This window comes from Aethalodelphis obliquidens, unplaced genomic scaffold (genome assembly GCF_003676395.1).
Source record: "Aethalodelphis obliquidens isolate GAN/ISIS:26980383/991018 unplaced genomic scaffold, ASM367639v1 scaffold3, whole genome shotgun sequence".
In the NCBI taxonomy this organism is placed as follows: Eukaryota; Metazoa; Chordata; class Mammalia; order Artiodactyla; family Delphinidae; genus Aethalodelphis; species Aethalodelphis obliquidens.
In genome coordinates, this window is record NW_020837947.1 from 24,387,639 (window position 1) to 24,400,129 (window position 12,491).

At 39.4% G+C, this 12,491-nt stretch overlaps 1 protein-coding gene across 1 annotated transcript in view; it reads left to right on the plus strand.

Moving 5' to 3' along the window:
• TXLNB (taxilin beta) overlaps positions 1-12,491 on the plus strand; it is a 40,209-nt gene that overhangs the window by 10,899 nt on the left and 16,819 nt on the right. Inside the window, exons 4-6 of the mRNA XM_027085001.1 lie at positions 3,830-4,000; positions 7,966-8,160; positions 9,979-10,098. Coding sequence (XP_026940802.1) covers positions 3,830-4,000; positions 7,966-8,160; positions 9,979-10,098 — 486 coding nt within the window. The remainder of the gene's footprint in view (positions 1-3,829; positions 4,001-7,965; positions 8,161-9,978; positions 10,099-12,491) is intronic.

Here is a 12,491-nt window from a genome sequence, read left to right on the forward strand (position 1 = left end):
AATCTAAAACACAATCGTTGATTTATATGTCTTCCTTTCCAGTTCTGCCATACATTCAGAGATACCTTTTGTATAACTACCATCATAAGGTGCATATAATTTAGTATCTGTTTTTTTGGCTCATATGACAGACATTTTCCCATGTACTTTGTAGTCTTCATAATTATATTTTGTCAAAGCTATGTAATTTTCCATTAATTGACTTTATCTACTGGTTCTCTAATTTGGGGACATTTAGACTCCTTCCAGTGTTTGTTTTACCAAACATTCATGCAGTGAACATCATCATGCATGAGATCTGTTCGTTCTCTTTTATGATCCCAGGAAAAAGTTTCAGAATTGGGATTACTAAATCAAGCAGTATAAATGCTTTGTTTAATGGCCATATTGTTTTCCAAAAGAATGGCAGAAATTTATAAACCAAGTATTAGTGTATCAATTTTATTGCAACTTGTTTAACATTGGCTGTTAACCACTCATGAGCAATTTCAGTGCCATAAAATGGTAGGTGTCAAATTTAATATTTTTCCCCAAAATCTGGCCCCATCCTCACCTGTCCGTCCTTGCTCTTTTCAATAATTACTACATTGATTTCCCTTTGCCCTTCAATTTACTCACTCATACCAAGGCCATTCATATTTAGTTCCTAGTGCCATGTTCCATACTTGGATGAACCAGGCATCTTTCTAGACTACTACTCTTTATGGTGCTGTAGCCCCACAGCAGATTATCGGGAAAAAACCACTTACCCAGTCTTTCCAAGATTTTCTTCATGAGCCAGGGCTGTTCACCCTGGTCTCCAGGAATTCCCCAAGCCCACTCACTCTCCTAGCCAAGAAGTCAACCCCACAGAGGTTATTTTTCCAGAAATTCTACTCAATTCAAGTCTTACTATACTTTGGCATTTGTATCGTACCCTATAATAAACTGTTAAACTCAAAATATCATTCTAGAAAAAATGAATAGGAGAAAATTGACCCCCAAACACCATCACATATCCTTTTCAGAAAGGAAAAATTATGAAGAATTTCAATCTTTTACTTGGACACTTAAAAGCTATTTTCCCTGCTCACTGATTCAGATATTAATACAGAGAGTGTCTGAAATACAAGTGTTAACATAGAATAAATCATTAAATTCAAGGCTGTGAATCAAACTGTCACCCTAGCTCACTCATCCTTACAGATTCTAAATCCTGTAATATCATCAACTAGTGTATTTACTAATAAATAAGGATAAGTTCATTAATAAATAAGGACACCTCATGACTAAATTAAGAAATGACCTGGAAGAAATATTTTTTGCAAATTTCCTCCATTTAAAAGTAGTTACAACGTTACTACTTGGCATTAATTTTACTTTTTTAACTTAATAGTAAAAAAAAGAGAGAACAAGAGAAATTCCAGATAAAAATCTTATATGCCTGTTAGAATTGTACAGAAGACACATGTCTAAGGGTATTATTAAATCACAAGGCCAGCATTTGACTGAAGTTGACCCAGCTGCAATACGTTTGCTTTCATTCATTAAGAAACCCCATATGCATTCACATAAATCTGAAGTATGGAACAAAATTAGCCACACTCTAAAAAAAAATCGTCAGCAAGTTAAGGGGTTCTATTTAGAGCAAAGCAAGACAGACCTAGCTATATTTCAGATGTGTATGATCCTGCCTTAAAACTGGAACATTTAAATGGCCAGTGAGGTATAGCACAAATCCTCTCTTCCAACTCATGAAACACATGCAAGGTATCCTCCTCCTGATGCTCAGATAAATCCACACATAGGGCAGTGTTCCGCCAAACAGGGGAAGTTTTGCCAACCGTGGGCCAGTAGGCAATGTCTCTGGAGATACTCTGGATGTCACAGTTCGGGGTGCCACTGGCATCCGGTGGGTAGGGGCCGGGGATGCGGCTAAACAGCCTACAATGCAGGGGACAGCCTCCACAGCAAAGGATGATCTGTCCCCAAATGTCAACAGTGCTAAGGTTGAGAAACCCTGACAAATGGTTTAATCTTCCAAAGGTAAAGTCTGAACCAAAATGGCAATAACAATAATAACAACATATAAATGTCAAGAAAGGACAATAGGTCATGTAAAGTATGAACACAAGTATGAGAAGTTTCACCCCTGTCTAATAACTATGGTGCAACATGAGGTTAGCATGAGAAATATATAATAAAATATAATTGGTTTTCCAACTGAACCTCAAGAAGGATACCAATTTCAATCGATATTTATAGTAATACGGACTTAGTTTTTCCTGATGCTAATTATCACTAATAAGTAAAAAATGTCCTGAAGTATGAAGATAGAACATCATGTATGAATAGCCCCAGCTTAATCTGGCAAGGGTTTATCATGGACATTTCAGGCTGATGGGAGGGAGGGAGGAAAGGATTAAAATAAGATGTAAACTGAAGAAAGTGTGACAGTCCTGTTCATCTAGTTCAGAAAGAACAAATGCTTTTTCAAGACAGGGTAAGTGAGACATGTACCAGGGCTCACGCTGTGTGTGTATCCATTTGCATCTGGCTCTGCGAGGTACCAGGAGCATCTGGGGTCCAGAAGCACCCAGAGGCTCCCAGGCCTTTTCCTCTTCATTAGCCAAGAAGGTCATTATTAGGATGAGTACCCTCCTGGCCTATGCACCATTCAGGTTCTAAGGGAACTAAGTGCAGCAGAGGAAATGGGTCTGGAAAAAGGCTCCAGCTTGTTCGTGGCCACACTGATCATCAATCTGGGATCCACACTCCTACTACGCTAGTCTCTGGAGGCTGAACCCCCAACTCCCCCCATTCCAACAAGATTTCCATAAAAATGTGTTGCCAAATTTACCAGACAAAAATACAGAACGCCCAGTTAACTTTGCATTTCAGGTAAACCAACAACATTTTTTTTTTAAGTAAAAGTACCTTCCATGCAATACTTTGGATATACTTTTACTAAAAACTTACTCACTATTTATTTGAAATTCAGATTTAACTGGGTGTCCTACATCTTACCTGGCAGCCCTACCTCAGAACTTTAGCATCCCGAGATGGAAAGCCCAGGGGTTCACTGGTTTCATTCTCCATGCCGCCCTTGATTTCGATACTTTAGCTGTGGCTGCTGGAGAAGTGAGAGAAGAGGCCCCACCTGTGCTCAGCAGATACAAGTGTCATGGTTTATTCACCATAAGTACAGAGGGTGAGGGAGATGGGCAGGGAGCAAGGCTTGTTAAGGACACCTGCCATGTGTGCTGCTGGGTTGTGCAGTGGCTATTTCTGAAACTTTGGTGACAGATCATCAATCCTTAAGTAGTCGAGGGGTACATTCTCCGCTCCCCCTTTCTCATGACCACAGACTTCATCTTCTGTCTGCTAGGAAGCTGCTTTTCACTTTCCTTTTAAAAATAGTTACTAAAGCTTGTCTTGAGAAAGAATTGTGAAAACTAAATGTAAACCAAGCAGACACACCACTGACTATCCTCCTAACGCAAGGCATTATCATGAATTCTGAGACATGCTTCTATACTGACTGACTTCATTAGACTCAAGAAAGATAAAACTGTTTCTAGACCACCAAGAAGATCAAAGCAAAAGAGATCAATAATAAGAATGATGAAGGAACAAAACCCATAAATGTTATGCTCTTAAAACCATATCTACAAGTACTGCCAACTTAACATTTATGAAGTTCTTTTGATTCCAGAGGGACAGTGATAATAGCAAAACATTTTCCAAACAACCATACAGCCGTCTTTAGGCGTTTCCTCTTTGGGTCCTTTTCTATCAACTCAACAGAGATCCCTGCCGTTTTCTTTCACATTTGCATCCCCACATCCAGCTGGATGAGCATCGCTCTGAGCAAAGGAAGTTAAAACTCCTACAGAAGAAACAGGCACAGATCCAAAAAGAAAAGGACCAGTTACAAGGTGAACACAGCAAAGCTATCCTTGCACGAAGCAAACTGGAGGGTCTGTGCCGGGAGCTGCAGAGACACAACAAGACACTAAAGGTATGTGTCACCGAGGCCCCACATAACACACCTTCTTGCATGCTCTGTAGGCACAAGCTTCTGCTACTTACGGTAAGGGTGTGAGTTTTAGAATCAGAGAGAAATGGGTTCAAATACTAGCCCTGCCACTTGCTCACCTGTAACTTGCAATAAATTATTTTACCTCCCAAGCCTGTTACCTCATCCATAAAATGAAGATTATACCAACTTTGCTGCGTGGTCAGGGAAAAATTAAATGAGGCCACACATGTAAGGTGCTCACATAGTACCTGATGTGGAGCAGACCTTTAGTAAAATGTGTGCCATTCCTCTTCCTTATGTTGAGTTTGTTTTGTTTTGTTTTTTAAGGTAGGCCTTAGTTCTACTCTTTAAAATACAAATTTATAAAAATTCAACATTTTTTGTACAATAATGAAATCTGCATGACATGAAATAAATTGACACAAAGCTAACTGACAGAATAAGGCAAGATTCAGAGCTAAAATGTCAATAGTCACCTGAAAAAAGAAGCTACTCGAAAAAACAGTGAAGCTCTTCAAGCTTAATTATTCAATCTAAAAATAATAGACTGATCACTTCAGTCAGTCTGCATGGGTTTCATTAATTACAGCGTAAGCCTCTAGCAGTGTGGTTAATTTGATTACACACAGACACTAGCTCCATCCAGTGAAGCAAGATGCAGGGCTCTCCAAGATAATACTGCATGCATCCACAATCCCCTTTCCAGCTGAAGATCCTAAAGCTTTTGACAAACAAGAATTAATTAGATAGCAATATTCTTGTGAGATAGTTATTATTACACGTGTTTAAAAGAAGATACTTTAAGAAACAGAGAGATTAAGATCATCGCTAAGTTTTTACAATGGAGTTAGGAAGAAAAATGGAAGAGGATAATGGCTCCTCATATCCCAAAACTGTTTTCCGATATCTGGGAAATGAGAGGCCAGTGTGATGAACTCTAACTCTCAAATTACGAGTTGTAGGAGATGGGCTTCTGACATCTCTTTAATCATTGCACTGGGACAATCGAAACCCAGGTTATATGGGAATGGGGTCATCATCCTCAACTTCAGATATGTAATCAAGTAATAGCACTCTGTGCTTACATAAATCTCCTGGCTTTCAGTAGCGTTGTATAGTAAGGAGATAAAAGTTAAATTTCCTTTAATGATGTGGATGGAATGATGTGGCTTGATCTCTTTGGACAGCATTCAAAGACAGAATGACGCAAGTGGCAGGAGATCCTGTAGCTATACCCACACACCCTCAGTAATGGCTTCCAGTTATGGAAATGGAATTAAGTAGCATTATTATGCCAGGACTTGTGCTGAGTGCTTTTACATACACATTAGGTGTAATGTTCCATAAGTAACAATTAGCTCTAGATCATTTATGTCTTTACTGAATTTTTGTCTTGTTGCTCTATCAATTGCTGAGGGATGGGTGTAAAAAATCTCCTACTATAATTGTGAAATTGCCTACTTCTTTCTTTTAATTACATCAATTTTTGACTATAGGAATCTTCTAGTTCAAGCTATTCATATGTCTATATGTAAATTAATAATTTATTGATTCATTAAATAAACATATACTGAATACCCATGGATTGTGTCCCAGGCACAGCACTGGTTCTAAGATGCACAGTGATGCTTGAAAAGTTTTCTTAGTTATTTCAGATTTTGTCCCTCAATTTTCTTTGCATTATTAATTTTCACTTTGAATTTTGTGCATGATAAAGAAAATTTTATCTCAGACATTGTCCAAATGATTGCATTTTCTTTACCAGTGGACTCAAATTTTATGACTGCAGTACATTTATTTTTCTCTCATTGAAAAACAATGTAATGTAAAATGCAAGACGCCATTCTGTGGGCCAGGATTGGGTGCTATGATGGTTTGACATGTGTTTACTGCCATATTAACTGCCATACCTTCTTTCTCTAGCCAGTGGCCAGTGAAAAACTCAGACTTGCTGGGTAGCATGGGGTGGTCCTTTCATTTACTCATTCATTCATGGATGGAATAGTTATAAATGCAAATGACATTCAGATCATGGAGTATAATTCTACGACTAGGAGGTTGTTGGCTTCTAAACTAATCGGGAACAATAAGGAGACAATCACTATCACATGTATATTCAACTGCTCTTAACAGACGCCAAAATCACTTTTAGTGAAATACATATAGTAAGAGTTAGCATTCAAAGTTCAGGGAAATAACATCTCCGATAGTTAATTTCTTCAGATTAGGAAGTGTAGATTTCTTCTACAATATCCCTAAGAAATTTCCACTCAATAAATGTTTATACTATGAATAAATTATGATTCTGATATCAGGAGTCATATTAGAGTTAGAAAATATGCAAATATTGTAGAAGAAAGGGGATACGTAATGATAAATTAAAATATTTCCAGAGCATGTATTTTCAGCATCAACTTTTATTTTGATCACATTATTCTACTGTAATAATAAAGATTTGCACAATTACTTCTGTTTCAATCGGCATTTCTTTTTAAAAATCCTGTTACATAATTTGATCATGGTAGGCAACTAAATGCAGTATAATTTTACTTGCCAACAATGAAGCAAGCTTTCATAATAACAATTAATCAGAACTAAAGGAATCCTAAAATGTCTGTAACACTTGTCAGCAGTGTCTCTATCTTCGGTATGATGTAGCAAGATTAAGCCCTTTTATTTTAAAAGAATGAGAGGAATAAGTACAACACAAATAATTCTCAATATAGATATGGGGAAAATTTGGGTACATTGTCAGCAGTTAGCAATGAAGGGGGACTTCTGATTTAGGAGAAAAGAGAACAGCAATGATATAAAAGTTAATTTTCAATTCTTAAATGTTAACAAAGTAGAAGAGGAGAATATTAGATATTTCATTTTAGAGTTAAAGAAGATTTGAAACATAATATTGCTTTCAAATTCAAAATTTACACTGAACATTTCCATTACCCTATGAGACACAATGGATGATTGCTCCTTCAAAAAATATCCAGCATAGGGGACTTCCCTGGTGGCGCAGTGGTTAGGAGTCCGCCTGACAATGCAGGGGGCATGGGTTGCGCTCTGGTCTGGGAGGATGCCACATGCCGTGGAGCAAGTAAGCCCGTGTGCCAGAACTACTGAGCCTATTGAGCTCTGGAGGCCGCGAGCCACACTACTGAAGCCTGCGTGCCTGGAGCCTGTGCTCCGCAACAAGGGAGGCCACCACAAAGCCCGTGCACCGCAACGAAAAGTGGCCCCCGCTCGCCGCAACTAGAGGGAGACCACATGCAGCCACAGGGAGCCAACACAGCCAAAAATAAATACATAAATTTATATAGATAAAAAAATATGCAGCATATTTTCTAAGATTTCCTTTTACATTCTTGAATTGCTGTAATTCATCTATGGTTATCTTAGTTTCCTTTTCAAGCTTTTTGATGAAAGTTTTTTTTTTTTAACTAAAAAAAATTTATACTGTGATCACTTATATTTAAAAAACTTGGGCAATACAATTATGTGATTAATATGCCATCATTTTTATAGAGGCATAAGATCTATTGTTCTTCTTTCTATACCAAACCAAAGGAACACATGATATGTCCCATCAATCAGTAAAACCAAGTGGCCTTTTTTTCCAGGCTACAACCTTAGGGCTGCATGTCTGTTAGAAATCCCTGCAGTTTATTCACTCAACAGGGGACCCGTTGTCTTTAAAACAAGCCTACTCATCACCAACTATCAAATTCAAGGCCCTTGCTGCACCTGCTCTGAGTGACCGTGTATTCACAGCTAAAACCTTTGCTCAAGCATTTATTTTGGGGCTGAGCAATGTTACCTCTAGAGAGCTGAGGAAAAAACATCCTTCTTACCCTGCACACTAATCTCCTTTCATTGACCAAACCCTGAGTTCTGTAAACCCTGGTGCGTGTAAACCAGCATAACAAGAGTTTGCTTTCTATCCACAGGAGGAAACCCTTCAGAGGGCACGTGAGGAAGAAGAGAAAAGGAAGGAGATCACAAGTCATTTCCAGAGCACACTCACAGATATCCAGGCCCAGATCGAGCAGCAGAGTGAGCGAAATATGAAGCTCTGTCAGGAGAACACTGAGCTCGCAGAGAAACTAAAAAGCATCATTGATCAGTATGAGCTCAGAGAGGAGGTGAGAACCACATCAAACAACTTAGAAGCACTGCATATAAAACCGGATCTGGGTTGTGAAGGTGGGGAACTTGGTTAATGACAAAGTTATGGCCAGCCCTCTCGACTGATTAATATTTAGGATTGGATTTCTTTTACTAGCCAAAATAAAAACAGACGGTATTACAAAGTACCTGGCTGAAAGTCATACAGGATTTCTTCAAAACTGGAATCACTGCAAAGGTAACAAATAGAAAGTGGTGGGCCGTGAACACAGTTATTCTTGAAAATAGTATTTCTCAGCCTTTTTGAAACTCTCTCTACAGAACCAAGAAATACCTCACACACTCCCTCTTAAGAATTACTATGTCACCTAAATTAAAAGTCTGCATTGTATATACCCCACAATCAAATAATATATAAAATATTACTATATAGTAATTATAGTAATAATGGCATTATTATTTATGCTTAGCTTGTGCCAGGCAATGTGCTAAATATTATACTTTACATACAATATGTCATGTAGTTGTCTCAACAATCTTATGCACCAGATGATAACATATTATCCACATTTTATAGATGGGAAGCAGAGGCTACGAGATTCAATCACTTATCCATAGACACAAAAGCCAAAGAGTTTTGTTGTCAATGGTTTACATTAGGGGGACTATAAGGATCTTTTATTATTCCAAAATTAAACTTTAATATTCAATATGTTTTTAAGACTCCAGATGCCCCCTCAGGATTTTGATATATCATATCCCTTTTCCCATCCCACCCAAATTTTAAATATCTGCCTTAAAATGTAATATAACATAGTCAAAGTAGCCCTGTTGGCAACATGCTAAGGTTTTATCAAGAAAAAACCTGAGCCAATAGAAGGTGGTAATAGGTAAATCAAGAAACTCCTCACAGTAAGCCATAATGCCACGCTACCGTCTTATCTTGTCACGAAGACCAATCCTGCTCCGAAGTGGAGGTCCAGGAGAAAACAAAAGGGAAGGAGCTAAAAAGAAAATGTCCATACTCTTCAGAGAGATCTCATATGGGAATGGCCTTGTAGACTAGTTGTATATTCCAAGGATTGGTTCTAGGTAAGGCCCAAGGATGGAATTCCACATGTCCTCTTGCCAGTGGGACCTCCTAATGACCAAGAAATTCTCCACACTGAGGTAGAGTTGGAAGTTTCTCTTCACCAAGGTAGTCAAGAGGTCAAAAGGCATGGAGGAGGCAGCAGCACATCTGCGTGTCAATTCACCCGTGACCCTCAGCCTCGTCTTGCCCACCAGAGAAACAGAGCTGATGTCAGGGGTTCCTGTTTCAGTCCCAGACCCAAGGCCACAGGCTGTTACCTCAGGGCTTCCTCACCACCCTTTGAGGCAAGCATGTAGAGGAGAATTCACCATGATAAAGTGAATTAATGTTGTGATTAAAAGTGGTTTTATATTCACAGAAAGCACCAAAATACCAAGTGATAGTGCTGTAGCCCTTGCAACATACATCATTGTCTGTGCTGCCTAGCATAATTACTAGCGCCATATCTAATAGTTACCAAATTTAGAAAAATACTGTTCGGACCTTTTGGAGTTAGCACTGCTGAACTCTGGCACCTCCACCTTTTGCAGCCACTTTTGTGTAGTGCAAAATGCAGGGGACTCCACCAATTTATGACTTTCATATAAAACCATAAGCGATGCCAATGCATTTATTCTCCTCTTTTTTTTTTAAATCTTAAAACCCAGCGAACACGTGTTTATGTCAACATTACTTTTTTTTTACATTGTTTTCAGCACCAATAATAAGTCAAGCTTGATAATGTGCACTTTCTTTTTCTTAGCACCTGGACAAAATATTTAAACACAGAGAACTGCAGCAGAAGCTGGTGGATGCAAAACTCGAGCAGGCGCAAGAAATGATGAAGGAAGCAGAGGAGCAACACAAACGTGAAAAGGAATATGTACTTATCACCTGAGTCTGTGTGCTTGTCTGGTCTGCCTTGGGGTCAGAGAACCCCTGAGAATGTTGTTTTTGACAACAGTCATAGAGCACTAGACTGATGGAGAAAGAGCCTAAGCTTCCCTGGAGAATGAAATTGGCTAGCCCAGTAGGAAACACTGTACTACACTGTTTTTTACCTAAAACAGTCATGCATCCATTCACCAAACCTTTTTCAAACACCTTTCATGAGCTATGCACCCTTCTAGGTGCTGGGGTGTAGTGGTGAACAAGAAGGAGAAGGCCACACTCCAGCATGAATCTAACTGGGAAGAGACGCAATAAACAAGAAAACAAATAAGGAAGGATAATTTCATATAACAGTAAGTGCTACTAGGGAAATAAGGAGGAACCTCGAATAGGGCAGAAGGAGAGGACCTACTTTAGACTGGGTGATTAGGAAGGCCTACTGAGAGGAGGACGCTTGAGCTGCGCCCTGCCTGATAAGAGGGAGTCAGAGAGGAGGTCTCCAGCAGCAGTGTCTGCAGAAGAGACAAAGATCCTAATGCTGGAACCGGCATGGCATCCTCCAGAAATTGGAAAAGGTCAGGGTGGCAAGAGCAGGCTGACCCATGGGAGAAAATTTCAAAATAAAATTGCAGACGTAAACAGGGGCCAAATTGTATAGCTCTGTAAGCTTGAAATGTAGTTTGGATTTTATTCTAAATGTAATAGGAAAGTGCTGGGTAGTTTTAGCAAAGGAAGTGACATGATCTGCTTCGCATCTGTAAAAGCTGAATTTGGCTCGTAGGTGGAGAGTGAACTAAAGAGGGACAAGAAAGCAAGAAGAGAGCTAGGCAGCAATCTGGGCAAGATCTGACGACGGCTTGGACTGGGGAGGTGGCAGTGGAGAAGGAGAGCTGGATGTGGATAAAAGTTATGTTTTTAATGTAAAACCAACAGGCAATGCTTTGAACAGGAAGATGGTGACAGTGAGGAAAGGAAGGAGTCAAGGATGACTCCTGAGTTTTTGGTTTAAGAAACTGAGTGGTGGCTTTTACTGACATCTCATTAACCCCAAACACTCCAAAACAGGTGAGAGAATTGAGGCTCAAAAAGGATATGTGACTTGTTTAAGGTCACACACTACTAAGTGACCGAGATGTGTTGGTCACGTCTCCAGTGTATCTGTCCCCAAAGCCCAAGCTCTGTGATAGTACATCACACTCAGAGATGTGTTTCAGAGGCATGAGTTAAAGCAGTGTCTGTTGCTGGGGAGAGAGAGATTTGACACAGTCAATGGACCAGTTGTTCAAATGTAGCCGTTTAACAATTGATCACAAGCTCTGCATTTACCTAAAATCAGACTATAATCATTTCAATTTGTTAGAATAGGAATTTTTTTAAAACTTCAGTTTTCAAACTTGGCAACAAAAGGATAAATTCTGGAGAACATAACCTGGTGGACGTTGCATAATTTCAAATCAGATGTCCATGTGCTCTTAATAAAAAGATTAATTGATTAAATCCATCTACAACCTAGCTCTCAAAGTAAGAAGTAAAGCATTTATTTATTATTCAGAATCTAAGAAAACGGATACTCCACTGTTGATGTAATTACTCTCAGGTAAGATATGCTTCCTACAGAATATCAGTACCTTTGGTATTTAATATATGAGGCATGAGAGAGGAACAACTAGGCAAAGATTCATGTGAGAGAGACTGGGGGGCAGACACAGAGTGACTCAACCTTAGCAAGAAACTAGCATGCTGCCCTCTTTTCCTTCCCTGATTTAGCAAAACAGCAGGTACAAGTCAAAGAAAGGTAGTCTCCCTCAGTTCTTCAAAGCTAGCGGCTACCTTCCTGGGTTCCAGCTCTGACACTTCTTTTTGAAAGTGATGAAATATCAAGTCAGAGCTGCGGGGTAGGGGAGGGGCGGTTCTTCATTTCAAGAACAGGCAGCCTCCTTCTTCCTTCTTCATCGGGAACCACCCATCACAACAGGGCCCCTGTGTGTCAAGCAGGGGCCAGCCGTGTACATTGCAGCCACACAGCTCAGATGGCCAGAGGGGGCGCTGCAGGTCTTCCACTCCGCGGCTGCCTCAGACCTCTCTTACAGGGAGTCAATTGCACTTCTATAATAATTGATCCTCACTGCTCACTGGGAGGCATGGAGGGACATATACAACCCCCTTTTACAAATGGAGAGGTCAAGACTAACTTGGATAAGAAAAAAGATGCCTCCAAGTTTTTACAAATAATGATTTTATTATTTTTGGTTCTGATAGCAAAAATGAACATTATTTTTTACAACATGAATAAACAAAAAGAAATTTATATCAGCCTATCTTGAAATAAAATAGAAACTTCTTAACTGACAGCCACCTGACTGACTAACCAGGTTATCCGTGATG